Source organism: Piliocolobus tephrosceles, chromosome 16 (assembly GCF_002776525.5).
Source record: "Piliocolobus tephrosceles isolate RC106 chromosome 16, ASM277652v3, whole genome shotgun sequence".
Taxonomy (NCBI): Eukaryota; Metazoa; Chordata; class Mammalia; order Primates; family Cercopithecidae; genus Piliocolobus; species Piliocolobus tephrosceles.
Genome location: NC_045449.1, coordinates 29,993,849 through 30,021,370, shown reverse-complemented (window position 1 = coordinate 30,021,370; position 27,522 = coordinate 29,993,849). Strand labels below are relative to the sequence as shown.

General features: G+C 38.8%; 1 protein-coding gene across 5 annotated transcripts in view; it reads right to left on the bottom strand.

The window, feature by feature from the left end:
• Nucleotides 1-27,522, bottom strand: part of AP2B1 (adaptor related protein complex 2 subunit beta 1) — a 140,024-nt gene that overhangs the window by 52,197 nt on the left and 60,305 nt on the right. For 4 of the 5 annotated variants that reach the window (XM_023190821.3, XM_026447590.1, XM_023190822.3 and 1 more), the window contains exons 13-17: nucleotides 25,683-25,942; nucleotides 18,400-18,592; nucleotides 5,010-5,051; nucleotides 4,003-4,149; nucleotides 1,570-1,715 (exon numbers count right to left, since the gene is read on the bottom strand). In XM_023190821.3, coding sequence (XP_023046589.2) covers nucleotides 1,570-1,715; nucleotides 4,003-4,149; nucleotides 5,010-5,051; nucleotides 18,400-18,592; nucleotides 25,683-25,942 — 788 coding nt within the window. The remainder of the gene's footprint in view (nucleotides 1-1,569; nucleotides 1,716-4,002; nucleotides 4,150-5,009; nucleotides 5,052-18,399; nucleotides 18,593-25,682; nucleotides 25,943-27,522) is intronic. The other variant, XM_023190825.3, reaches the window with a different exon arrangement.

The following is a 27,522-nucleotide window of genomic DNA, read 5'->3' as shown; positions in this document are numbered from 1 at the left end:
TACTGTGAAAATCTGACACTAATTGGATATTTGCTGATATAAAAGAATTTGATGTTTTTTTTGACGATTAGAGAGAAAAACAGTATATAAAAATAAACAGAGAGTCAATAAATGAATAACTGAAAACCCCAAAGAAGAAAAACAGAAACAAAACAATGGAACAGAATAAAAGAGGTTGCAGTGAGCTGCCGAGATTGCTCTACTGCACTCCAGTCTGGGCAACAGAGTGAGACTCCTTCTCCAAAAAAAAAAGGGGGGGAGGAAAAAAAGGCTAGAGATGAATGCAGACTCTGCATCTGCAGATTTCCTTTATTACAACAACAGATTCCACCAACAGCTTTGGCCTATTATTTACTTATTTTCCCAACAGCCTTGGCCTTTAACAAGGCCAGCTCCTCAAAAGTGGCTGGAAATATTGGTAGTCTTGACAGAAAGAAACACAGACTTTCCAGATAGTTAAATGATTTTTAACATGCCAAGCTCTCAAATCCAGAGTACAAAAGTGTTTCCAAATGATGAGAAATAAATCAGACAGTCACTGATGCAAATTGTTATTGACAAACTTTATTAAATCTGCTTTAAGGGTCCAATTACCACTTTTTATATGCAGGGTTAAATATCCTGTATTTACAAATGAATGGACATGCCATTAAGGTCTAACAGCCAGTTTCCTGAACCATAAAACTGAATAAAAACCACTGATGTTTCAAAAAGAATAAGACATTAACATTTTACTTCTTCATGCTCTCTTCCTTATTAAGGCAGAGAATTGATTGCTAAAAGGAGGTTGTCAAGGTTTATGTGATTATTTGGTCAGCATATACACTTCCATATTTCTTACACCAACCAAATATGCTAACTTTTCCCACCAAAATGCGAACTTTCAGTCAGGAGCTTTGTTTGATTCACTACTCTAGCCCTAGTACCTAGAAATGTCTGGCTCATACTAATGCTAAACAATGATTTGTTGAATAAATGGATTTCAGTTAAAAATTTGTCAAAAATGTTCTAATCCTAGAATCCAAGATAGTAAATAAGTTCTGGTTTCTTCATCGCATTTGGATAAATTTCCCAACAAACTCCCTAGTGCCTCCAGAGTTGAAGCTGATAACTGAAAAGACTTGCAAGAGCCAGGGCTCACTCTACATACAGCATCTGCCAATATGTGAGGTTTGGTTTTCTTTTTGAGATGGAGTCTCACTCTGTTGCCCGGGCTGGAGTGCACTGGCGCAATCTCGGCTCACTGCAACCTTGGCCACCCGGGTTCAAAGGATTTGCCTGCTTCAGCCTCCTCAGTAGCTGGGATTACAGATACTCGCCACCACGCTCAGCTCATTTTTGTATTTTCAGTAGAGACAGGGTTTCACCATGTTGGCCAGACTGGTCTTTTGAACCCATGACCTCAGGTGATCCGCCCGCCTCGGCCTCCCAAATGTTGGGATTACAGGCATGAGCCACTGCACCTGGACCAATATGTGAGTTTTTAACCAGTGCTAAATGGAAAGTTCTCTTGTTGGTTCTAAGGCAAACTGTTGTCTCAACGTCAAGCTAGGGACTCAGATTTCTTACCTATTCTTGTTAAACTGGATTGCAAAATCTGTCATATGCTGCAGAGCTTTATTGGTGAAGTTCATTTCCATATAGATGTGCCCTTGGCGGTGAGTAAATGTTCCTGAAATCTCCAAGCCTTTAGCCTTTACTGCAGGTAGCCAGACCTGAAACACACAATAAAGCTCAATAGAACCAGACAAGATTTATCTTGATGCTACCTATTTTTTAACAAATCAAGAACAAATTAAGATTAACAATTAAGTGAACAAATTCATTTCCTTAGGCAATTATAGTAAATTCTATACTATAAATATCAATCCAGTGCAAAAGACTCTGGATAGAGTCTTATTTTCTGAATTTTGAGATCGTTGCCAATTATTTAAGAAGCAAATAATAATAATTTTTAAAAACCAGTCTTTAAACGACCCTGGCTTCTGCTCTTTTGTTCAGCTTGGTTATTTTACTGCTTTTAAGAGTACTGCTACCAAGAGGAAAAGAAAAATTCCAATGAGTATAATGTGCTTTTCTGTTAGTTTTGGTAAAATGGTTTAAAGGGAACAAACTGCATCTGCTAATGAAAATAGCATGCCTGTAATCTTTGAAGATTTTTTTTCATCATTTCCAACCAAAGCCATTATTGGTAATTTCCTTAAAGGCATCGACCATGTCTTATATACATTTTTAACTCTTGCTCAGTTTGTGGTAAATAGTAAATACTCAGATATTGCTCATATAATCTGAATGCCTATTCTATCTATTTAAATAAATCATAACACACCCCTTGGTCCCGGAATCTGTGATACATCTGGCCTATACTATTACAAAAAATGAAGATTAAAAAATTTAAGGCCGGGCATAGTGGCTCATGCCTGTAATCCCAGCACTTTAGGAGGCCAAGGCAGACGGATCATGAGGTCAGGAGATCGAGACCATCCTGGATAACAAAAATACAAAAAGAAATTAGCCGGGCATGGTGGTGGATGCCTGTAGTCCCAGTTACTGGGAAGGCTGAGGCAGGAGAATGGCATGAACCGGGGAGGCGGAGCTTGCAGTGAGCCGAGATGGTGCCACTGCACTCCAGCCTGGGCAACAGAACGAGACTTTGTCTCAAAAAAAAAATTTTTTTAAAATCAGGAGTCATGAGCTGTTCTGACCACCTAAGACAGAATACCAAAGGATCTGTGGGTGGGGAATAATCATGGTAATATACTCAGCCACACTGAAAGAATGGCAGGTGGTGGAGAGGACCAGGGAATAAACTAAATGTTCATTAACAGAGGAGTGATTAAATAAATTATGGTATATCAATTTAGTAGATACACGGATTCAAAAGAATATGGTAGAGAAAAAACCAAGGTGCAAAATAGTATATTCCATTGACACAGAATGTTCAAAGGATACAAATATACAGCTATATGCATGATCTTTTTCTTTTGAAAGGACATACAAGAAAGTTAACAGTGTCTATACATGGGAAATGGGGGACAGGGGGAGACAAATTTCCATCTTACATTTTCATATTATTTACATTGGTCATTTGTATACATTACTTTTATGTTAGTAAATGAGTGCATTAGATAATTAATAATTAAAAGTCTGAAGATAATATCCAATATAGTAAACCTTACAACAAAGCTACCGAGGTGTGCCAAAACACTATGGCTCAATTTTGAATATCTTTGGTTTTGCTATGTACTGTAATAACTATACACACTCAGTTATCACAGTTATGACTCCTGGAATGGACAACTGGTCTACATCTCTATAGCAGGGATCCCCCATAAGGAGTCAGATTAGTAAGCAGAGAATTCAGGAAGCAACCAGTCAAATTGGTCTTCAGAAAGGCAAGACTATATGAAGCCTGGCCTAGCCTGGATGGTGCTTTTCTCAAGGGCTTGAATGAGTTTCCTTAACCGGGAGTCTCCCCTCTTGAATTTCACTGTGAGTGACATCAAGTAAGGTTAAGACAAGACAAGAAGAGCCCCAATGACACAAACCTAAATCAGAACTCTAAAAAGGTACACTAAAATCCATGAAAACCAAATCTAAGCAGTGGCATTCTAGAATCCATATGTAATACCAATGGGGAAAAGGGAATAAGAGAAATGACTTCTCTGTATTTTTTTCTCCTGCTGGTGCACTACATACCACTAGATTTTCACTAGATTGACTTCAACATTGACAAACTAGACAATATTTCTAAACATGGGAACAAAACTCAAATAATTAATATTTCAAATTTTAAGTCTAATTATAAAAAAGTTTAACAAGGATGCTAATGGTGCTTCCTACTGCTAAGTTTGAAGCCACCTTTCATCTTCCTCTTAAGTCCTCCAGAACAAGGGCCCAAAGCTTTGATTTATTACCAGTAGAAGTAACACAAATGTTAAAAGTGAAACAATTTGGGTCCTGTCCATTAAGAAAGTATTGCTATGTTAACTCTTTACTTACAGCCTTAGGAGCCACATATCCACCGGGTGCCATGCCTATGCCTGTGGAGAGTTCAAACAGGTCATTCAGTCCACTGCTGACAACAGCAGGTGTAGGTGAAGGAGCAAAGGTTGCAGGCACCGATGATGGGATGAAGGATTGTCCCACCTGCAGGAAAAAAAAAGGGGGGGCAGAGGGGAGATTGGGAAGAACCGATTAACAGTCCTTAAAATATTGCTACATATCTTAGTAGTTTTGATAAATCAATAAAAAAAACCATAATTACAATATTCTTAGGAGTCAAATTAGTATATTCTTCATCTTTTTAATCATGACAGTTATTTTTTCATCATTGATAAGACACACTCATTCTGTAGAAGCTTTATCAAGAGAGTACTCGGTAGGATACAGGAACACAGTGATTCAAGATTTTGTGTTTGTTTCCAATTTTAGCTTCCATGATTCTGTGCAAAAGGCCTACAGGTACCCTAAGAAAGGAGGAGTTTGTTTTTATAGAAAGAGGGAGAAGTATCCAACTTAAACAGCAGTTCCATTTCCACCTGGGTTCAGCAAAGTAGTATTTCCTTTCCCATTTAGACATAAATATCTAGTAGGAAGCTCTCCTCGGGGAGATGGACATTCACACCCCCAAAACTAATTCATTTATAAGGAGAGTCTCACTCTGAGTCCAGCTGACCCTCTCAAGTTCTTTCTAGGTGACACCAGGGAATAAGCATTCGCCAGTCAAGATGGAAGGGTCCATTTCCTTTAGCTCTTTAATATCAGAAAGACAAAGATCTCTGTAAGCACTGGAACACTAATCCTTAAAGATGTCTCTACACCACGTGGTGCATGACCCCAACAATCCCAACTAACCCTGTACTGTTTTCTACTCCCCATATACTGTTAAAGAGGTTTTGGTGTGCAGTGCTAGACAGCAGCAGTGGCTGGTCTGATAATATGTACATAGGAAAGGCATCAAACAGGGGGCAGTGCTTCTCATGGTGAAAAAAACAGATGGCACTTACTGCCGGACTTCCTCCAATGCCCCCGCCAAGGTCACTGCCAAGCTGAAAGAGAGAAAGGAGAGAGAGGAGAGAGAGGTAGAGTTCATTTAGCTAAATACTAGATGCCCATATAGAATCTGTAAATTGCTCTACCAAGCTGCTGGAAATACATGCCATTCAACTTGTCTCCCAAAGCCTAAAAAAATTGTAGATTACAAAGAAATATGTATTAGGGGAACTAAGTGGTGGTAGTGATGGTGTATTAGTTTGGAGGAAAGTTGGAAAGAAGACGGAGCTGGGACATCTCAGGGATGTTTCAGATCCAATCTTTCCACTGGGATACACAGGCACAAACCCAAATAAGATTTAAAAAGTATGCATATTCTAAGAAGCTCTATCCCTAAGCGGCAATGTTTTGAATATGCTTTATTTTTTCTTTAAAAGGAAACTTATAGTAGGGGGTGGACGGAGGGGGTTGGGAGGTGTTGGAAAAGAAAAAGCCAAAAAACAAAACAATTAATGTGTTTTAATTTACAAAACCTGCTGCCCCACTGAAAAAGTAAGAGCCAAATTAGTATTGAGCTGCAATTTCAAGCTGCAAAAATTATAGGTGGAACAAAAGTGATTTTTAGAGTTTGGAATGTTCCTAAAAAAGAAAATACTTGGACTGTCTACGGAGGAAGTGGGGAAGCATGCAGTGCTTCAAATCTCTTTCACAGTCAGTTCTACTAAGGAGAAATGTGATTTATTTGGAGATCATTTAAAAAGGATGTTAAGCATTAGAGAATGAGACTAACTGAATTACCTAGCTGACAAGAAAATAACTCCACATGGTCTTAGTCTTGCTTTTTTTCTCAGGATTCTGATAAGATATAATTCACTCTGAAGTCGGTCTTCCTTGACAAAAACATTAAAGAACTCAAGCTGAAAATAGGTGGCATAACGCAATGTAAAACACACATAAACACAACTAATGGAGCTGTTTCAAAAGCAAAATCTACTTTTTGCTACAGTTCCACAGTTGTTTCCTCCTAGTTCTCACTGTGCGTCTAAAACACTTCCCTGAATCATCAAATGCTTTGTCTGCTCTAAACACACTCTCCTTTATAGTCATTTAGTGGTAGGAACTTGCAGATCATTGAGTTGTAACTATTATTTTGTATCTTTAAGACTGAGAAAAGAGGATTTATCTTCTCAATGAACAGAGAGTAGTAGTACATAAAACGGCATTCTCAAAAATCTAAAAATTAATCTTAAATATTAAAAAATAGTGAGGACTACAAGAAAGTTTTGTTTAAACCATGACAGAAAATAACCCTGGTAGGTGCTTCATAACTGGCATTAGCAAGCATGCTCTGTTGTAAACTATAAAGCACTCCCAGCCAGAGCTAACATTTCCAGAATCTGATTCCTGAAGACTACTTAATGGTTGCACAGGGGATGAAAATCACATACTTAAACAAATAAAAAGGTCATCCTTGACTGGGCCCAGTGGCTCACGCCTGTAATCCCAGCACTTTGGGAGGCCGAGGTGGGTGGATCATGAGGTCAGGAGTTCAAGACCAGCCTGGCCAACATGGTGAAACCCCCCCCATATCTACTAAAAATACAAAAAATTAGCTGGGTGTGGTGGCGAGTGTCTGTAATCCCAGCTACTTGGGAGGCTGAGGCAGGCGCATCACTTGAACCTGGGAGGAGGAGGTTGTGTGCTGAGATCATGCCATTGCACTTCAACCTGGGTGACAAGAGCAAGACTCCGTCTCAAAAAAAAAAAAAAAAAAAAAAAAAGTCATCTCCAAATCAAGAATTTGAGTAACTGGAAAAGTGTGAAGGGCATAGAAAAGATATTACACATCTGTTTTCTCCCCAGTTCTATCATAGCACACATCTGCAGCATGACATCTGAAATTCCTTTTATGCAAACAAACATTTACATAACATTTACTGGATGCAAGGCATTACAAGGGATATAAAGATGCCTGGCATCTACTACATAGGTACTACAGGGGACTACATAGGTAAGAATGAGGCTTTGCAAACTAGCCGGAGAAATAAAACATGAATGCAAAACCATACAGAATATACTAAAGCAAAAAAGGGAAGTTCTGAAGGGAAAAACCTACCTCTGGCTGAAAGAATGAAGCTTCAGAGAGGTGGTAGTGTGAAATTATAAAAAGCAAAAATGGGGGAAGATCATTTCTCAAATAGCATGAACAAAGGCAGAGAAAGCATGTAGAATGAAAAGGCCAGTTAGACTAGAACAGAGGGTTGATATGTGTTAAAAAAAAAAAAATACTCATATCAAATAAGTTTGCAAAGGCAGTCTTTAATTTTTAATTTCCCCTTCATAAAAACCTGGAGGTTTCTTAGACTAATATCTAAGCTTTCTAAGAATACTAATAACTACATCAATTATGTTTCAGTAGTATGGTTTCACCCTTGGATACACAATGGAATCAACCATCTGTGTGTGGGAGTTGCAGAGAGTAGTGCTTTAAAAACTACTCGCCCCCAGAGATGGTAATTTAATTGTTCTGAAGTGTAGCCTGGGCATCAGAATTTTGAAAGCTTCCTCAGTTGATTCTAATGTAAAGCCAAGGTTGAAAACACTGCCATTAGAGAATTAGTTATTTAGAGTCAGACAAGATTTCATCTGCTTAGAAATGACTTTGGAACTTGTGACTAAAGGCTGGGCGCAGTGGCTTGCGCCTGTAATCCTAGCACTTTGGGAGGCTAAGGTGGGTTGATCACCTGAGGTCAGGAGTTCAAGACCAGCCTGACCAATACGGTGAAACCCATCTCTATTAAAAATACAAAAATTAGCTGGGCCTGGTGACAGAAACCTGTAGTCCTAGCTACTTAGGAGGCTGAGATACAAGAATTGCTTAAACCCGGGAGGCAGAGATTGCAGTGAGCCGAGATCACACCATTGCACTATAGCCTGGGCAACAGAGCAAGACTCCGTCTCAAAAAAAAAAAAAAAAAATTAAAATTAAAATAAAAAAAAAAAAAAAAAAAGAATTTGAGCAGAGAAGAAAACCCTGGAAAGGATTCTACAAAAAATGTTTCATTTGTCCTGATACTCTGAGGTGGTTTTCGACTTTCTGATGGGCTTACTCCCTCTCCCAACTTATTCTCCCCTCTTCTGGCTAGGCTTATAATCCAAGATTGAAAGAGATAGAATTCTTTATGGACCTGCTTGGCATAGAACAGCAAGAAAGAAAAACACATTGGAAAGGAAACAGCAGTTTTGCTAAATTCAGTAAAAGGCATTGAGAAAAGGGATTCATGGGTGGTGTTTAGACCAAAGGAAAGAAAGCACATTCATAGCCCTTATTTTCTTATATTTCATTCTTTTTATCTTTGAATGATATATGAATATTATCTTAGCTGGAAAGGATCTGAAAGTACTGTCCCCCAGTGCTGCTTGTCAATTTTATTTAAAATCATGAAGAACTGAAAAGCAGTCTTGCCATTCCTTTGTTTATGTTCAGTATATCAGATACAACTCAGCAAGAAACATGAACTCTCATCTGACACAGACAGGGTCCAAAAGATATCAGAGACACAGTCAGGGATACAAAGGTTCACCTACTTGTGCTATGTTCAGACAGCAAATGGAAAGGACAATTTCGATGCTGTACATGTTTTCTAACTAGCAAGACTACAGCTTATCCAGACTATTGAGCAACTCTCCTCTTAACTGAAAAAGATTCTAATGGAGATTATCCTCCTCCCTGAAACCATGGCAAGGTGACAGCATGATGATGGGTGTGAGTGACTAACAGGGAGACGTCAGAAGGAATGGAAGCGAATTACCCAGTGACAAATGACCACTCTTATCTACAAGTGACAAACAGGAGGAAGCAGATATTCATCAAGAAAAAAAGAAAGCTAGAAAGTGAACAACTACACAGAAAGTTGTTGTATATCAGTCTGAACTAGACAGTAACCATTTCAGTTCAGTAGGACACTATTTGTTTAAAAAAAAAATTTACTTTGTTGTTCAGGCTGGTCTCACTCCTGGGTTCAAGCGATTCTTCCACCTCAGCCTCACAAAGTGCCGGGATTACAGGTGTGAATCATTGCACCCAGCCTGAGATTATTGGGAGTCAGGTTCATCTGTCTGGACATACTGTAAGCCCACACTTATCAGGTAGGGTACAAAATCAATCAAACTAGAACTTGTAAAACTCAGAGTGATATCTGTTATCCAGTGAACTAGTAGGAGACAGGACGGAAAAGGAATAGGAGTGCAGGGTATGGCTTTGATCCTGATCTTAAATGTCTAGACACTGTATTTTAAGTGTCTCTTGCAGGTGTCCACTCACTATTGTTCCCAGGATTGCCTTACTGAGGCTGCCATTTTCTCCATGAAGAAAATGATGTCAATTATAGGTCAACTAAATCAGATACAGAAAGAAGGGGGGAAAGATGCCAACTTCAGGAAAAGAATATTTCAAATACTGAAAATTGAACAGTCTGTATTAAAAGTCTGTATTAACAGTCTGTAATTGGGCTGGGCACGGTGGCTCAAGCCTGTAATCCCAGCACTTACGGAGGCCGAGGCAGGCAGATCAAGAGGTCAGGAGATCCAGACCACTCTGGCTAACACAGGGAAACCCCGTCTCTACTAAAATACAAAAAATTAGCCAGGCGTGGTGGTGGGCACCTGTAGTCCCAGCTACTTGGGAGGCTGAGGCAGGAGAATGGTGTGAACCTGGGAGGTGGAGCTTGCAGTGAGCTGAGATTGTGCCACTGCACTCCAGCCTGGGCGACAGAGCAAGACTCCGTCTCAAAAAAAAAGAGAAAAGTCTGTAACTGATACCTAAATCCAAATTTTCTGCTAGTGGTGTAGTTCCCCCAGTCTCCAATCACAGTAGTCCCCCATAATTGTTGTAGTCATTAAATGGCACTGAGAATAATACTAACATTTGTCTACTACCAAAGAGTGGCTACTTCATCACATCTGAAGTAATGCTGAGTGGAACTTGGTTCATGTTAAACTACGCAATAATGTGTCATTACACAATAATGTTCAGTAACCAGACAGAAAATGGGTTTTATGGTGACTTATTGTAACTTACGGGCTAAAGGGATTTCGGCATGGTTACATGAGCTCTGCAGAGCCAGGCAGAGCCAAAAGTCCCAGAGCTGAGCCTGCACACAGGCTCAGGTCAGCTTTAGATAACAAAAGGAAAGGCCCTCGTCCAATGGCAATGTGCTACAACAGCAGAAATACAGAGAAAGAACTCAAGATTGAAGTTATATAAGGGAACAAATCTGCCTGACTCCAAGAAAAGAAAATTTGAAAAGGAATTTTTAAATTTTATAAAGGAATATCATCTGAGATAACCACTGAGAGGACTGGAAAAAAAAATCCCACAAATTATCACAATGACTGATCTGGGTTAGCCCCTTTGACGTATGTCTGGCCAGTCCAAAGTACATCTATTTGCTTCTAAAACTGTGGATCTGTCTAGGTATCTGAAGAGATTCTCTTAACTGCAGGTGTATATCTGAAGCTCAGACATTTCTATGCTCCTATTTAGAGCTAGTGTCTCTTTTATTTAATGTTTTCTAGAATTTACTGAATTAAAGGGAATCCAAGGAATGCTCCAAGCCATATAGCTTACCAATAGCTCTATTATTCAGGAGTCAACAGAATGGTGCAAAAATAGTACACAGTGACTCCCATCACAAACAATAAAACTTACTATTGTCAAAATCCTATTGGTGTCAAAATCATCAGTGTGTGTCTTTCTATCAGTTTAATTTTAGATGGCACACAGTATCTTGTAGGTTAAAGTATGGTTTTCAGCTACTAGGCTGCAAATTTTAATTTGATCTTCAGAAAGCTATTCAGGGCTGGGAATAGTGGCTCACACTTGTAATCCCAGCCCTTAGGGAAGCTGAGGCAGTGGACTGCCTGAGCCCAGGAGCTCAAGACCAGCCTGAACAACATGGCAAAACCATGACTCTACAAAAAAACACAAAAATTAGCTGGGTGTAGTGGTGTGCACCTGTAGTCTCAGCTAGTTCGGAGGCTGTGGTGGGAGGATCACCTGGGTTCAGGGAGGTCAACGCTGCAGTATGTCATTGTAGTGCCACTGCATTCTAGCCTGGGTGACAGAGTGAGATCCTGTCTCAAAAAAAAAAAGCTATGCAAAAAAAATCACAAAATATAACTAATCAAATTGGTGGAAAGACTCTGTAACCATGCAAAAGCTAATAAACTGATGGCTGAGAGAAGACTTGATAAGGAATAGCATTAATGCATTGAGATCATATAAAAATCATCAGAAGACTCCATAACCTGAGGGGAGAAAAGGCTTCTATCAGCGGAAAAGTAGGGGGATGTAACGGATTATCTCCTGATGTAAGACAAAAAGTCCTTAGAATGGACACCATAGGTCTCTTAGGTCAGACAGAACTCAAATGATGAATATAGTAAAAATCAACAAGAGAACCTCTTTATTCTGTCTCAGTTTCTTTCAAAGCATTTGCTACTTTATCATTTGTCTCCCCTACCCAAATGTAAGCTTGCAAGGACTGTTTCGGAAGGTTGCAAGGACCATTCTATATGCCTGGTATACAGAATAGAGCCTGAATACTGGGCACTCAAATACTTATTTATTGAATGAATGAATGTTTTGTAAATATATAAGTATATTTACAGCTACTGGCAGTAATATATATATAGCTACTGGCAGTATTTTCTGGGAGACAATTTTGAAATGAATCATTTTATTAGGGAAAATTATCACCAAAAGGACAAAAGCCTGACAAAATCGTTTACCAACTGGCCTAGAGCACAGTATCTGTATCAACATTGCCAACAGATATGAATAGAACCAACTGAGGAAAAAAAATGAACACCCATTAGCCAAGTGTGCAGCTTGTGCCTGTAGTCCCAGCTACTTGGGAGGCTGAGGTTGGAGGATCACTTGAGCTCAGGAGTTTGAGGCTGCAGTGAGCTATGATCACACCATTGTACTGTAGCTTGGGTGACAAAGCAAGACCTTGTCTCAAAAAAAACAAACATCTTCCAGCTGGATCAAAACTCATTCTAGGGAGGAAACGTATTATTTGAGTGGTTTTGAGAGCAAATTTTCAGAAGAAGAACGCCTGCACATCATTTAACTGCCCTGAAAGTACTACTGCTTTATTACAGCTCACCGGTGAAAAGATGGGAAAAGGAGATTTTTGTGGTTTTACTTAAATGAAAATAAAATGGTCAGGCATAGTGGCTCACGCCTGTAAATCCTAACACTTTGGGAGGCTGAGATGGGAGGACTACTTGAGCCCAGGAGCTCAAGGTTGCAGTGAACCTGTCTTTAAATAAATAAATAAGGCTAAGATGAACCATCTCTTCCTCTTGCTGCAAGAAAGGTACATGAACTTATTATTCAGTCTCTTTTTTTCATGAATGAACATACTTTTGTAGTCCTTTTCCAACTTTCATGTGACACATTGGCCCAAAGTCATACACTCAGGGACCTGGGATGTACACCATCAAGAGGCCCAGGGCAAGCAAGCTGTATGTTTTATCTTAAAGTCATGCAATTTTACACTCTAAGTTGTAACATACCAGTGTATATTCTCTTTATATTATTTACCATCAAGTAAGCCTGACACTGCAAGGCAATGAGCCATATTTATTCTGCAGCTTCAAATGCACCCTGCACTCTGCTGTGTACTCCAGAGACTGCGTTTCCCAGTTTGAGAAGGACCATTTAGGTGAAACTGTATTCTATTCTAGAAGGTGACAATAAGAAACTAACTGGAAAATTACAGGATAGCATAAAGTGTATAAACTTTGAAGTTTTAAAGAAGTCCTGGGTTTAAATCCCAACTCTGCAACTTACTATATGACCTTCAGTTTTCTGTAAAATGGGGCCCAATACCAATTATCTTCCTGAGTTGTTCTGAGGATTAGAAATTATAAAAGTTCTAGCACAGGGAATAGCACTCAGAAATTAGTACTTATTCTCAAAACTGCCTGAGGCCAGCCTTGACTAAACGTATGCACTGATACAAAGATGGCGGTTATGGAAGCCTCACTGAGAAATTTAACGGGCAACAACTTACAAAGATCTTTCCACATAACACAAACTCTAAAAACTAAGCTTTTAAATCATTGCAAAGCTCCCCCAAAGGAAGAAAAATAAAGATGTAAAACTAGTACAGATGATGGATTTCCTGTGGGCTAAAAAATCTCAAAACTATTAATAAATAGCTTATGACTTTAGATATCTCAAAGGTAAACACCTGAAAGAAACAGTGGGAAAAACATGGACTAGGGGTCAGGAAAAGGCAGTTTCTCCTCTATTCCATACCACTCAAGCTGGGCACACAGCATATTTCTCCAGGATGAAATCCTTCATCAGCACAGAGAAAGGGCACTTTGGACAATTCTTCCTTTCCATTTTTGATACACAATAGCACTGTTTATGTAAAAGAATAAAGCACAGCACCTGGGATGAACAAAAGGCTGTAATTTAGCCAAGGCCTCTGCTGACAGACTGGAAGTAAAGGCAATAAAATAACCGAGATTCAATTATTACTTCGGTGATCCTCGCAGATGTCAGACTCATGAGCACATAACACATATGCAAGAGTTATACACATGGGCATCAGGTCACCTCCCACACTACACCAAATCAGAAGGATCTGCACATTGAGAAAAATCACACTACTCAGAACGAGCAGTTTCTTAGATTAAGTACCACAGTCATAAAACCAACCAACCAACCAACCAAAAAACTCCACATATATGGCTTCCAAAAGAAACAAAAAGCCCAAAAAACTACTTTGCAAGCCTATACCTAACTAGTAAACTGTCATGCTCTACATGTAGAGCAGGTCAACTACATAAACTACATTACTTGAATTTACTCCACATCAAAGCAATAGTTCAGTTTGTACTGACAGATGGAAGAAACTATCTGTAGAGTACAAGCAAAAGAGAATATGTTGAAATGCAAGCAAAAAATAAGGATGTTCCAGTAAGAAGACTAAAAAGAATAGGTAGAAATCCATTTTTATCCAAGTCTTGAGATGAAGAGGCATTCCATTCAAAGATGACTGCTTTCTTTAAAAAAGCATACAAGAATCAATCACCTGGGGAGCTGCAGTATGTTTACTTTCTTTACATCACAGCAGTGGACCCACCCTAACTCCTCTTTAAAGAATCACAAATGTTGAGAGTCCCTATTATTGATGGAAGAAGGCCATAGCTTTCAGGAATGTTGTGGCAAAGCATTTCTGACTAGTAATAACAACAAATAAATAATAAATTGATAAGTATTTCCTGACTAGGACAGTTCTATTAGGTTGGAGCAAAAGTAATTCCTTTTAATGGCAAAAATCGCAATTACATACATTTGCTCCAACCTAATAGGAAAAGGTTACAACTCACTAAATCTTAACCCTGGCCAAATTTCATGAGTGTGACAGTAAAAGAAGATGAAACAGAACAAGATCTAAGGGAAGATCACCAGGCTATGAAAAAGGAAGAATAAAAATATCTTCTCATGAATATCAAGTTTTAAGATAGAAGAACAGAAAATGGTTAGACAATCCAAAATATAAAATGCCCTCGATTTTCGGTCTCCAATTATGGCAAGTAAGCAAGGATAAAAAGGACCCTGGGACTGAGCAACCATATCTAAATTGGTCAAATTCAACTTCTAGTCAACTTCTGACATGATGGATAACCTCACAGAAAATCATAACAGAAAAATATTCAGAGGGAAAAGAACAAAGGTGAAGTCAGAGATATCTGTTTTTGTAGAAAGTGCCAAAGAGGATCTCGAGAATAGGATTCTTTTGTGGCGGTCACTGTCTTGGCTTAGATATCAGTTTTTAACATCTCTACCTAACTCCATTTGGAATTTCATTTGGTTTAATGTTCTCAACCCTGGCTGCAAGATTAAAATAACACAGGTAACTTTTAAAAAATACCAATGTCTAGGTCCTGCCTCCCAGAGATATTGTTTAATTACTCCTGGACTCAATTATTGATAGTATTTTTTTTTCTTTGTAGTTTCAATGGCTAGAGAGAGAGTATTTTTTTTTTTAACTGGTAATTGTGTGGAACCAATTCTGCAGCTAGAGTTGAGAATCATACAGTTATTAGGAACCAGGCAATACTTTGTTAGCAGTACACCACTGACCTCTATGGGTGAGGTTCTGTTAGAAACCCATGATAAAAGTAGTACCAACAGTCTAGTGGCCTGGTTGCTAGCCTTCCTGCAATGATCACTGAGCTAACCTAAATGCTGCTTCCCAAACCACCACACAATTCTAAACATGGCCATATTTTAAATAGGAGTTTGGGTTGAATTCTACCACTCCTAGCTACACTAGTCTCCCTACAAGGCAAAAGAAAGAGCTTTAATGAAATAATAAGTTTCTTGCCCTCTGAATTAATTTAAGGGAGAGGAGGAGCCCTCTTTCCAGAAGTCTGTTTACTACTGAAGAGAAAAAGTGCCAGGTGTGGTGGCTCACGCTTGTAATCCCAGCAAGCTGGGAGGCTGAGGCAGGTGGATCACCTGAGTTCAGGAGTTCAAGACCAGCCTGGTCAACATGGTAAAACTCCATCTCTACTAAAAATGCAAAAACTTAGCTGGGCATGGTGGCGGGCACCTGTAATCCCAGCTACTCGGGAGGCTGAGGCAGGAGAATCGCTTGAACCTGGGAGGCGAGGTTGCGGTGAGCCAAGATCACACCACCACTGCACTCCAGCCTGGGCAACAAGAGCAAAACTCCATCTCCAAAAAAAAAAAAAAAAAAAAAAAAGCAAATAAAAAGACAGAGAGAAAAAGGGGCATCTGATATCTGAGCATCTAGGTAGCTACAGTTCAAACACTAAACTGAAGTGGTTCACAGTAGTCACCAGATATTCTATGTCCTTAATGTGCAAAATGTGGCCCATGGACCAGCAGCTTCAGCGTCACCTTGTTAGAAATGCAGACTCTAGGTCTCACTCTAGACCAACTAAATCATCTCTCTTAGGCTCAGTGTGCTGGCTCACCCAGCACTTTGGGAGGCCAAGGCAGGGGGATTGCTTGGGCCCAGGAGTTCAAGATGAGCCTATGCAACATAGTGAGAACCCATTTCCACAAACTAAACAATACAAAACAAACCCTCTCTTATACAAAATCTTTAGGAGATTCACAGGTATATAATTTATTTTGAGAAGTACTCTGTAAGGCAAGGATGCATTCAAAAAATGACTTTGAGGATTAATCTTCTCTTTAGATAATTTGCATAAGAACAATAAAAGCATTTTAAAAGTCCACTGCTGCCTTAGAAACTCATCTTCCACACAGCCAAATTTAGGTCTTCCTTGTGATGTTCTCGAAAAAGGAACCTTGATTCTCTGAGTAAATATATATTTAACCACATACGGATCCAAAGCAAAAATAAGGGCTTTAATTTCTTCTCATCTTGATTTCTGGGATATCTTTCAATCTCAGAATAAGCTGAAGAAAAATGCACCGTAAACAATTTCTGGGCTATAACACCAAGGATACCATTTTAAATCCCAAAGTCAGGAAAAGCTAAAGTTTAGAGTTACATAAAAACATAACTGGGCCTATGTAGCAAAAGTTGCATATTTAGAAATCCGATTAGAAAAACAACAACTTTCCTATCCCTGAAAGAATATCCCTTATATAAAAAAAAGGAAATAGGCCTGTGTGTAACTTTGGCTACTACAAGCAGGTTCTAACAGCTTTTCCCTTTGATACAATACTTGCAGGAACTCTAATACAGATGACTGGGCAGCTATGTAAAATATGATGACAAAACCCATTGGTTTGGGAGTTGGCATGAGCTAATACAAAGTCAAATGAAAATAACATGTCTCTTTTTTTCTATGCTTATAGTGGGTCAAGTAGGATTCTGGTCTGGCAACATTAAAGGCAGGGCCTCTTTCTCCCCTCTATTCCTTGAACTTAGTTTGTTTCTCATTCTTAGGTTCAATGTAGTAAGCTTCCCCACCAGGGAATGCAATAAACTTGAGGAGGATGCAATATTTAACTTGTGGTTGATATGTGAACAGAAAGGAAGAGCTATTTTAATTTTATAAGGGATTCTTAGGAGCCTCCATGAATATTTAAATATTTGTCACTCTCCTGAGTCTATAAGGAGGCTTGACAGCAATGTAAGTAGAATCATCATATAAGGAAGCTATTCTGTTTATATAATCGGTCAGTTTCAATCATTAAAGATATGAATATAAAAAGTATTTGCTTATATGCCCAAGAAAGACACTAGAAGTGCTCATTCACGTCAATATAAGCTGGAGTTCACAGCTTGGTCAATGTATAAATTCTAGAAGCAGTGATTTTCCATTAATGAAATGCACAACCCACAGAGATATGACTATAACCCTATTTCCTTACACTCTCTGCCAGCCAAAAAGTAAATGAACCTCTAATGGCTGGTATAAACCCCAGATACAAAACTGCCCATAAAGTAGAAGAGAAGATGTCAGTATATGCAGCATAGAGTATAGTTGTTTTGTATATGTCATCTCTGGGAACATATATTTTCATATCTAAGATGTCAGCCCTCCAATGATATTGGTAAATAAATCGTTGTTGGGCATCTTTATAGTCATTGGGTTGACAAAAATCTCTTTTGCAAGGGTCTGCTAGAAAAGCCTCTCTAATTTCATCACAGTTTAAGGCAGTCATGTGATAGACTTGTTATTTTTCTGGCCTTCTCTTCATAGATTGAAGGTCACCCTTAAAAGTCATTTATCTTGTACAGAAACAAAAAATAATTTTGGTTCCCATTGGTGGCAAATGTTCACAGATATTCTGGATTTTGGAGCCTTTTAGTATTAGAATCCTGGAAGCTAATTAAATTGGAAGTATGATAGAATGGAGTAGGTGGGGAAGAAGGAAAAAAAAGAACCAATCAAGCAGCCCTTTCCAACTGTAATAAAGGTACATTTTACTTAAAAAAAAAAAAAAAAAGGCAAAAGTTTGAAAGCCTCAAAATAGGATAATTTGTGTGAGGTCACTTTAATGTCATTCAGGTCAAAAGGAGAATTGATGTGGGCTATCCAGAGTTAAGAGCTAGGAACAATAATAAACTCTGGAAAAGATACTAAACGTTAAAATTGCTGAACAATAGGATGGTTAAATGTCAAAAGTTCTATTTAGAGGCAGGACAATGAAATAATCCCGTACACCTGCAGACATACCCCATTACCGACGATGAACAGTATTAATTATAATTTTGCCTTACTAAAGACGAAGAATCCTGTCCTTTATCAAAGGACATTACTGCTCATCAAGGAAAGATCTAGTTCTAAAAAGCTGAATAATTTAAAACTCTCTAGCATATCAAGAACTAAAAATAACCAAAAGAACAAGGGAAGAAAGATGCTTACCAGACTATCTAGTCCTCCTCCTAGGAGATCCACCGCTCCCATCTGCATGGAGGACACCTGTGGCACATTGACTGGGGGACCGAGGTCAAGGTTTAAAAGATCCCCTAGAAGATCACCTTGAGAGGGGATAACCTGAGGCTGTTCCAGATTCGTTGCAGTGGTAGTGCCAACAGGGCTGTCACCTGCATCAGTGCTAAAATCACATACACATAAAATGGAGAAAAGAGAAAAGTCAGTTTCACCTAGGACATAATATGGCAACAGTAGTTAAACATATAGCTATATATAACTATCAAATACAAGGGGGGAAAAAAACCCTCTGATTTTATAACCATTTGTTTATGCTCATGAAGAGATAATAGCAATTCTTATTTTTATCAAATACAGTTGCTAAAATGAAAATAAATTATATGATGTAAACCTTGTCAGTTATATAATATAATTGGTCGATTTTAATTAAACATCTATGAGGGAACACTGTAAAGAGAATTCTATGGTTCTCTGTAGAAACTGTAAAATATATGGTTCCTGCCCTCAATGGCTTACATACCAACAAAAAAAATCAGCACTTACAAAATGACTAAAAAGCAAGTTTACTGCGTAACAGCAGAAACATGTACTGTGTGTCTGCGTAATTGATAGCATACGAGTAACACAACAAAAAAAAGCTTCTCGGAATGGTTTTATGAGGAACTATCAGAGAGAAACCTCCAAAGAGGAAGAGAAGGTTTGTACAAAGGCACAGAAATGAACAATTTGACTTTAGGGGTGGTAAAAAAATTGTATTGGCAGGAGCAGAGTTTGGGATTGGTAAAATTGGGGGAAGAGAGAATAAGGAAAATAAAACTTTGAAAACTAGTCTAGAGAGCTGATTTTTTTATAAAAGAAATGAAGAATCACTTTTATTTCTTGAACAAAGAACAGAAACTAAAAATAACATTAGAGGAACATTATTCTAGCACCTGTGTGTATAATGAACTGAAATTAGGAGAATGGACAGGAAGATCAGCTAACAGTAATCTAAACTGCTATTGTTATCAACTATGTATGAAATAAAAAAAGCTCAACAAGCTATAAAAATAAAAAGAAAGTGGTGAGTTCCAAGACATTTTAAAAGGACTAGGTAGGAAAAATGATGATCTTTTCAATAAATGGTGCTGGGTTAACTGCACAGTTATGTGGGGGAAAAATGAACCTCGGCTCCCTATAATTCACAAGGTAAACAAAAATTGAGATAAATCAGACATAAATGTGAAAGGTAAAACCCAGTTGAAAACCTAGAGTAGCATCTTATAAGCTTGCAGGAGATAATGGTTTCAACAAAAAGCAGTAGCCACAAAAGAAAAAAAGTAATAAACTGGACTTCATTAAAATTAAGAACATGTCTTCCAATGACACCATTAAGAAATTGGGAAAAGATATTCTCTACAAACTGAGAGAAGATATTCACAACACATATACCTAATAAAGGACTTGCATCCAAATTATATAAGAAATTCCTACAGATCATTAAGAAAAAGACAAATCATTAAAAACAGGCAAGTCGCAAAAGAGGATACAGTAACATGAAAATGTGCTTAGCAACTTTACTCATCAGGAAAATGCAAATTAAAACTATAACAAGACACCACTATACACTCACCAGAATGGCTAAAACTAAAAAGATCAATAATACCAAGCAGTGCTGACAATGTAGATCACCTGGAACTCATACAGTGCTAGAAGGAGTATACATTGGTACAACTACTTTGGAAAATTGGCAGTGTGTGTCTCCTACAGCTAAATAGAAACCTATTCTACGATCCAGCAATTCTACTCCTAGGTATATGCCCGAGATAAATACATATATAAGTCTACCAAAAGACATATACAAGAATATTCATAGCAGCCACAAACTAGAAATAACCCAAAGGTGCAACAGAAGACATAAATAGTATATTCATGGAATGGAATACTACACACCAATAAAAAGGAGCAAACTACTAAAAACACAGATTAACCTCATATTATGTAGAGCAAAAGACACAGGACATAGAAGAGTAAAAACTGTAGGTTCCATTTATACCACACTCAGGCAGAGACAAAATGAATCTATAGCGATAAAAATCAGAACAGTGGTAATCTCTGGAGTGTGCACACTGACAGTAAAGGAACACGAGGAACCTTCTAGGGTGCTGAAAATATTCTATATCTGATCAGGGTAGTGATTATATGAGTGTATACATATGTAAAAATTCATTGAACACTAAATGCTAAGATTAGTGAACTAATCTATTACTAACAGATTGGACTAATCTATTACTTAATAGAAGCAATAATGTTAATATAAGTAACATGAAGATATTCTCCACTGCATAAGCTTGCATCAGACCAGAATAATCCACTGACAGCCTAACATTAATAAACAATATAATAAGCACCCTATTATTTATACTGTTAATCTGACACAGGTATGCTCTAAGGAAAGATTACAAAAAGTACCCAGCTTGTTTACCAAAAACATCACCTCTAGCATTACCAGTATTAGAGGCACTGCCTGCCCAGTGACATATGTTCAACGGCCATGGTATCCTGACCAGGCAAAGGTCAGGCAATAACCTTAATGCTAAGGTTATTATAAATTAGATGTCAATTTAAAAAGTAAAATTCCCAACAAGAAAATTCCAGGCTCAGACGACTTCACTGTGAATTCCTCCAAACATTTAAGGAAAAAGTAAGACCAATCTTACATAAACTCTAAACGAGACTAGAGAATGGCAACTGAGAAAATCTGAAAGTAGGTTAGCCTGCTTATTGGATGATATTAAGTCATTATGTCCAATTTTGTTAGGCTTGAAAACATTGTAATTTCAAGTCTTTATCTGTTAAAGATACCAAGTACAGTACTTATAGGTGAAAAGATAACGAGGTCTGGGATTGGATGCAAAATATTTGAGCCATCTCAAAAACAACTGTAGGGGCAATAAATGAAATAACATTGGCAAGATACTGATAACTGCTGAAACTGAGTGATAGGTATATCCAAGTTTGTTATACCACTCTATCTTGTATATTTTAAGATTTATATGATAAAAAACAAAAAACAAACAAACAAAAAAACAGCCAGGCATGGTGGCTCACACCTGTAATCCTAGCACTTTGGGAGGCCAAGGTGGGCAGATCACCTGAGGTCAGGAGTTCGAGACCAGCCTGACCAACATGGTGAAACCCAGTCTCTACTAAAAATACAAAAAAATTAAAAATTAGCCGGGAGTGGTGGCAGGCACCTGTGGTCCCAGCTACTCAGGAGGCTGAGGCACAAGAATCACTTGAACCCAGGAGGTTGAGCTTGCAGTGAGCCAAGGTCATGCCACTGCACTCCAGCCTGGGAGACAGAGCGAGACTACATCTCAAAAAAAAAAAAAAAAAAAAAAAAAAAAGTAAAACAACACTGTAACAATTTAATTAATAAACAAATGTTTTCTTTTTAAAAAGCCTAGGTAAGCTTTGACACAAACAAAAACTAAGAAGTAAAAGATTAGTTACACTTCTAATAATCACAGGGGAATCTAGAAGGATGACAGGAAAACTTTTATGCGCAGTTCTCAATTCTGATAAAATAAGTAAGGAAAACAAGTAGAGAAGCCTGACAGAAACAAGGGACTGGGCTGGGAATGGTGGCTCACGCCCAGAGTCTCAGGGTAGAGCACTGGGCTGGGTCATTCAGAACCTGTTCATATTCCAGCCGGGCACGGCAGTTCACGTCTGCAATCCTGGCACTTTGGGAGGCCAAGGCAGGTGGATTACTGAGGTCAAGAGTTCGAGACCAGCCTGGACAACATGGTGAAACTCCAACTCTACTAAAAGCACAAAAAAATTAGCTGGATGTGGTGGCACACGTCTGTAGTCACAGCTACTCAGAAGGCTGTAGCAGGAGAATCTCTTGAACCCAGGAGGCAGAGGTTGCAGTGAGCCAAGATTGAGCCACTGTACTCCAGCCTGGGCTATAGAGTGACAGTCCATCTCAAAAACAAAACAAAACAGACAAACAAACAAACAAAAACAACAAAACCAAAGGACTGGCAGTCAGAGAAGTAAGCTTGGTTAGAAATTCACATACACATCTCAGGTGAAAACACGAGGGTGTGGCCGGGTGCGGTGGCTCAAGCCTGTAATCCCAGCACTTTGGGAGGCCGAGCCAGGCGGATCACAAGGTCAGGAGATCGAGACCATCCTGGCTAACCCGGTGAAACCCCGTCTCTACTAAAAAATACAAAAAACTAGCCGGGCGAGGTGGCGGGCGCCTATAGTCCCAGCTACTTGGGAGGCTGAGGCAGGAGAATGGCGTGAACCTGAAAAGCGGAGCTTGCAGTGATCTGAGATCCGGCCACTGCACTCCAGTTTGGGCGACAGAGTGAGACTCCGTATCAAAAAAAAAAAAAAAAGAAAAAGAAAACATGAGGGTGGGGGGCAGTGTAGGGTGGTGGTGGTAAAAGCAGGGGATTAAGTGTTGGCTCCAGTAATTACTAGCTGCATAATTTCTGGCAAGCAACAACCTCTGTGAGACAAAATTTCCTCATCAATAAAATGGTAACAATATCATGGAAGCATAAGGTTTTATTAGAGCAAGAATCAACTGAAAACATGGTCTAACTGGTAGAGCTCTGTAATATATTAGTGGTTAGTGGGTAATTTCCCTAAGGGAATATGTAGAGAAACACAGAAAGAAAAGGTTCAGATTGAACCTTTTGATACAACCAAGATCAGTAACCAGAGAAGAGAATAAACATGGAACTGCAAAGATTAATGACAGAAATACAATCTAGGAAAGCTGATTTACAAGGAAAAAGTGTCCAGGAAGTCATGATGAAAAGGCTTTAAGAAAGAAATAAAAAGGGGAAATGATTTCATACACCTGGCAAGAAATACATAAAATCTTTCATATTCTCTACACATGAAATTCTGTCATCTTCTGACATATATCATTTAGAAAATGTGACAGAACACATGGTTCTATCAGTATATCTAAAAAGAAGGTAGAATAGGTATTCTGCACATATTTTTCTTCACTCTAATGGAAAGGAATGAATAATATGAGAAGTGAGTTCAATGAAAAGATTTACATGATCTTACAGATTCTACAAGAATATGATACATCATTATTATACATCCTTTCTCAATGGAAAATATAAGAAAATTAATATAAAGACATTTCCAATTTCAAGAGAAATAACTGCATAACTGTCATCAAAGCAGTATTTTTTAAAGGTGAGATTTTTCCAAATTAGACAACTATTTACTACTTCACCCCTATAAAGCAGCTGACAAGTATAAGCATAGTAAGCAATATCCAAGTAAAAATCACTCCTCTCTTTCCCAGGTGATTTTAAAAGACCTAGTGAAGTGAGCATTTTTAAACCTCTAGAAGATGCAGAATAAGGCTTCAAAGTGTTGCTTTGTTTCCTACGAGAGGTGTATCACTTATTAATCTTACATTGCAGAACAGAGCTAGGTAATGTCAATACTATTACAGACATGTCATTTGCAGCAACGTATCATCCCCATTTATATCAAAACAGATTTTCCTTGTATTTGCTTTAAAAACACAAAACATGCACAAATGGACAAAAAGGAGATTATCCAAAAAGGAACCACAAAAGAAATTGTGAAGATAAGAACCTAAAGGCTATTAATCAGATAAAGGCCTTATGTAAGACACTTTCTTTTTAGATAACTTAATGTTGGCTCTCTCCCTGCGTTTAAGAAAGGGTTGTTTTTGTTTGTTGATTCATTTTCCCACTTCCATGTGAGGGTTAAAAGTTATCAGGAGGCTAGATACAAACACAGTTACAGAGGGAAGTTACAACAGAAAATCCGTATCTACATCGAAACTTGAAGCACAGACTGGGAGAAATTCTTAGAAGTTAAATAGTCTCATCTATAGAATGTTAAACATGCTTGCCTACAAGGAGAAACACCCTAACTTACTATAAGGACTAATCCTTATGAAGCTCACATCTCCTCTGGATTAAAATTATAGCACCTGCTGTAAAACCAAAGATTCAACTCAATCATGAAAGATTAATAATCTCCTTGGATGCTGCTGTTTCTTTTTCATTTGTCTGTATCCACAGTCTATTTACATAGAGCCCAAAATGCTGACCACACCAATTTGTAAAGCAATAAATACTACACTTTGGCCATTCACAAAAACCACTTAAACAATAATATACATTAGACAATGGAACAAGACACTCATTAATAAAAGCCCAATTATTCTAACTACTCTGGAAGGAAATCCTACTTTGATCAAAGTCTATTATGATTGATGAAGGAATCAGATTCTGAAAAGATTCTGAGATACCCATTATAAGAGTTTATTAGAGTGTTTCTTCTCCCTAATTAGAACTTTAGGACAGCTACAAAGTAAGAGCTCCATGTTACCCAAGAGCCTGTTCATATCAATTTCCTTGTTGATATGGCCAATTTAAAAAGGTACAGGTAACTGAAAAACTAAGTCCACACAGAAGTCAGGCCTTTTTTTAAAATAAAACAATACTGAAATATTATTTCATTAACAGTTTTACAGCTTAAGTTGTACCTACTAACTTTCCATAAGGCTCAACAAAAGCTACAGTAAAGGGTCAAGATGACTAAATGTATACACAGGCTTTTTTCCAAGTTTTCAACTATGGGATTATTTCTATTCTCTTCTTACCGCAGACTTTTTTTTTTTTTTTTTTGAGACGGAGTCTTGCTCTGTCACCCAGGCTGGACTACAGTGGGCGGATCTCAGCTCACTGCAAGCTCCGCCTCCCGGGTTCACACCATTCTCCTGCCTCAGCCTCCCGAGTAGCTGGGACTACAGGCGCCCGCCACCTCGCCCGGCTAGGTTTTTGCATTTTTTAGTAGAGATGGGGTTTCACCGTGTTAGCCAGGATGGTCTCGATCTCCTGACCTCGTGATCCGCCCGTCTCGGCCTCCCAAAGTGCTGGGATTACAGGCTTGAGCCACCGCGCCCGGCCATATTACCGCAGACTTAAGCAACTTTCAGACTTCATCAATTTAGAAGGTCTTCACCACAATTTTCTAAAGCCATAATGTACTCCTAGATTGGAACACAGAGGAGTCTTTCACCCATTGTATATGTGGTCACTGGTATTCAGTTGGAGCTCCCTGGGGTTGTACAGTAGCAGGTTTGCAAAAATGTACAGCAAGTTCTTTTCCAGACTATAAAAGCATAAAGAAGACCAACTCTGTCTAAACAGTCATTTCTCACTCAAAGACAGTTCACACCTTCTTACCTCCCATGATGAATTGGCAAGTGTTTACGATGAATTCCATGACTTCCTTCCACAAAAGCATTGGGAGGCTTATGATACACAGAGGCCAAAGAACCAATGTGGCAGATTAGCTCATCTAGCAGAGTTGGCTCAATAAGGTCCGTCTCCTCAGAGATCAGTGGCTTCTCAGACAAGACTACTTCTTTAGCCGTGACAGGGTCAGTTGAGAGAAGGCGCCAATAAATATAACCCCGGTCTCGAAGGTCAGGATTATCAGAATCCTAAAGAAAAGGCAAAGGCAAGGAGGTAGAGATGAAACTGTTCTCCATACAGAAACCCAAACTGCTGGATTTATCAACCAATGCTGTAGTGATTCATGCAGACCGGGTATTAAGAAGATATTTCAGGCTGGATGTGGTAGCTCATAGCTCATGCCTATAATCCTAACACTTTGGGAGGCTGAAACAGGCGGATCACTTGGACCCAAGAGTTTGAGATCAGCCTGGGCAACGTGGCAAAACCTTGTTTCTACAAAAAATATAAAAAATTAGCAGGACAGGCTGGGCGCGGTGGCTCACGTCTGTAATCCCAGAACTTTGGGAGGCCAAGGTGGGTGGATCGCTTGAGGTCAGGAGTTTGAGACCAGCCTGGCCAACACAGCGAAACCCCATCTCTACTAAAAATACAAAAATTAGCCGGGCTTGGTGGCGTGTGCCTACAATCCCAGCTACTGAGCAGGCTGAGGCAGGAGAATAGCTTGAACTCAGGAGGCAGGGGTTGCAGTGAGCTGAGATCGTGCCACTGCACTCCAGTCTGGGCAACAGAGTAAAACTCTGTCTCAAAAAATAATAATAATAAAAATAAAAAAATTAGCAGGGCAGGGTGTAGAGCTGCATGCACATGTAGTCCCATCTACTCAGGAAGCTGAGAGAGGAGCATCACTTGAGCCCAGGAGGTTGAGGCTGCAGTGAGCCATGACTGCACCGCTGCACTCCAGACTGGGCAACAGAGTGAGACTGTCTCAAAAAGCAAGCAACTGTGTTAACTCAATATGGTTCTAATGTAGTCATAATTCTGTAATCTCTAATGTTTCAGGGAGGTAACTATAAATTAAGATGGGTTAATCCTAAGACTCAAATTCAAACAGAAATAAGGAATAGAAAAATAATGTTTAATCTGGCAAAAGTTAACTTGTTGAGACGGCCTTAGAACATAAAAATTTTTTAAACTAGGGCTGGGCGCAGTGGCTTATGCCTGTAATCCCAGCACTTTGGGAGACCGAGGCAGGAAGATCACCTGAGGTCGGGAGATTGAGACCATCCTAGCTAACACACTGAAACCCTGTCTCTAGTAAAAATACAAAAAATTAGCCAGGTGAGGTGGCACATGCCTATAATCCCAGCTACTCAGGAAGCTGAGGCAGGAGAATCACTTGAACCCGGGAGGCGGAGTGCAGTGAGCTGAGATTGTTCCACTGCACTCCAGCCTGGGCAATAAGAGCAAAACTCCGTAAAAAAAAAAGAAAAATAAAAGAATGTTTTAACTGCTTTAAATATTAGTAGGCTTATTAATAACATATATCTTATATATATTGTACCCATACCTTCTTCCTTCATGCAATTAAGTACCTCCTATTGAGACACTGGCTAGGCCCTGGAAATAAAGAGGTAACAATACACTGCCTGACTTTAAGGAGCTCACATAATATTAACTATTTCAATAGGGTATGAAAGGTACTATTATCTAAATAATCAAAAACTGTTAAAGAGAAGACATAACTGCTTCCAAAAGGAGTGACACTTGAATTTGGTGGTCTTGTTTTGTGCTACGGTGGTTTTTAAATAATTGTATACATGTTCAT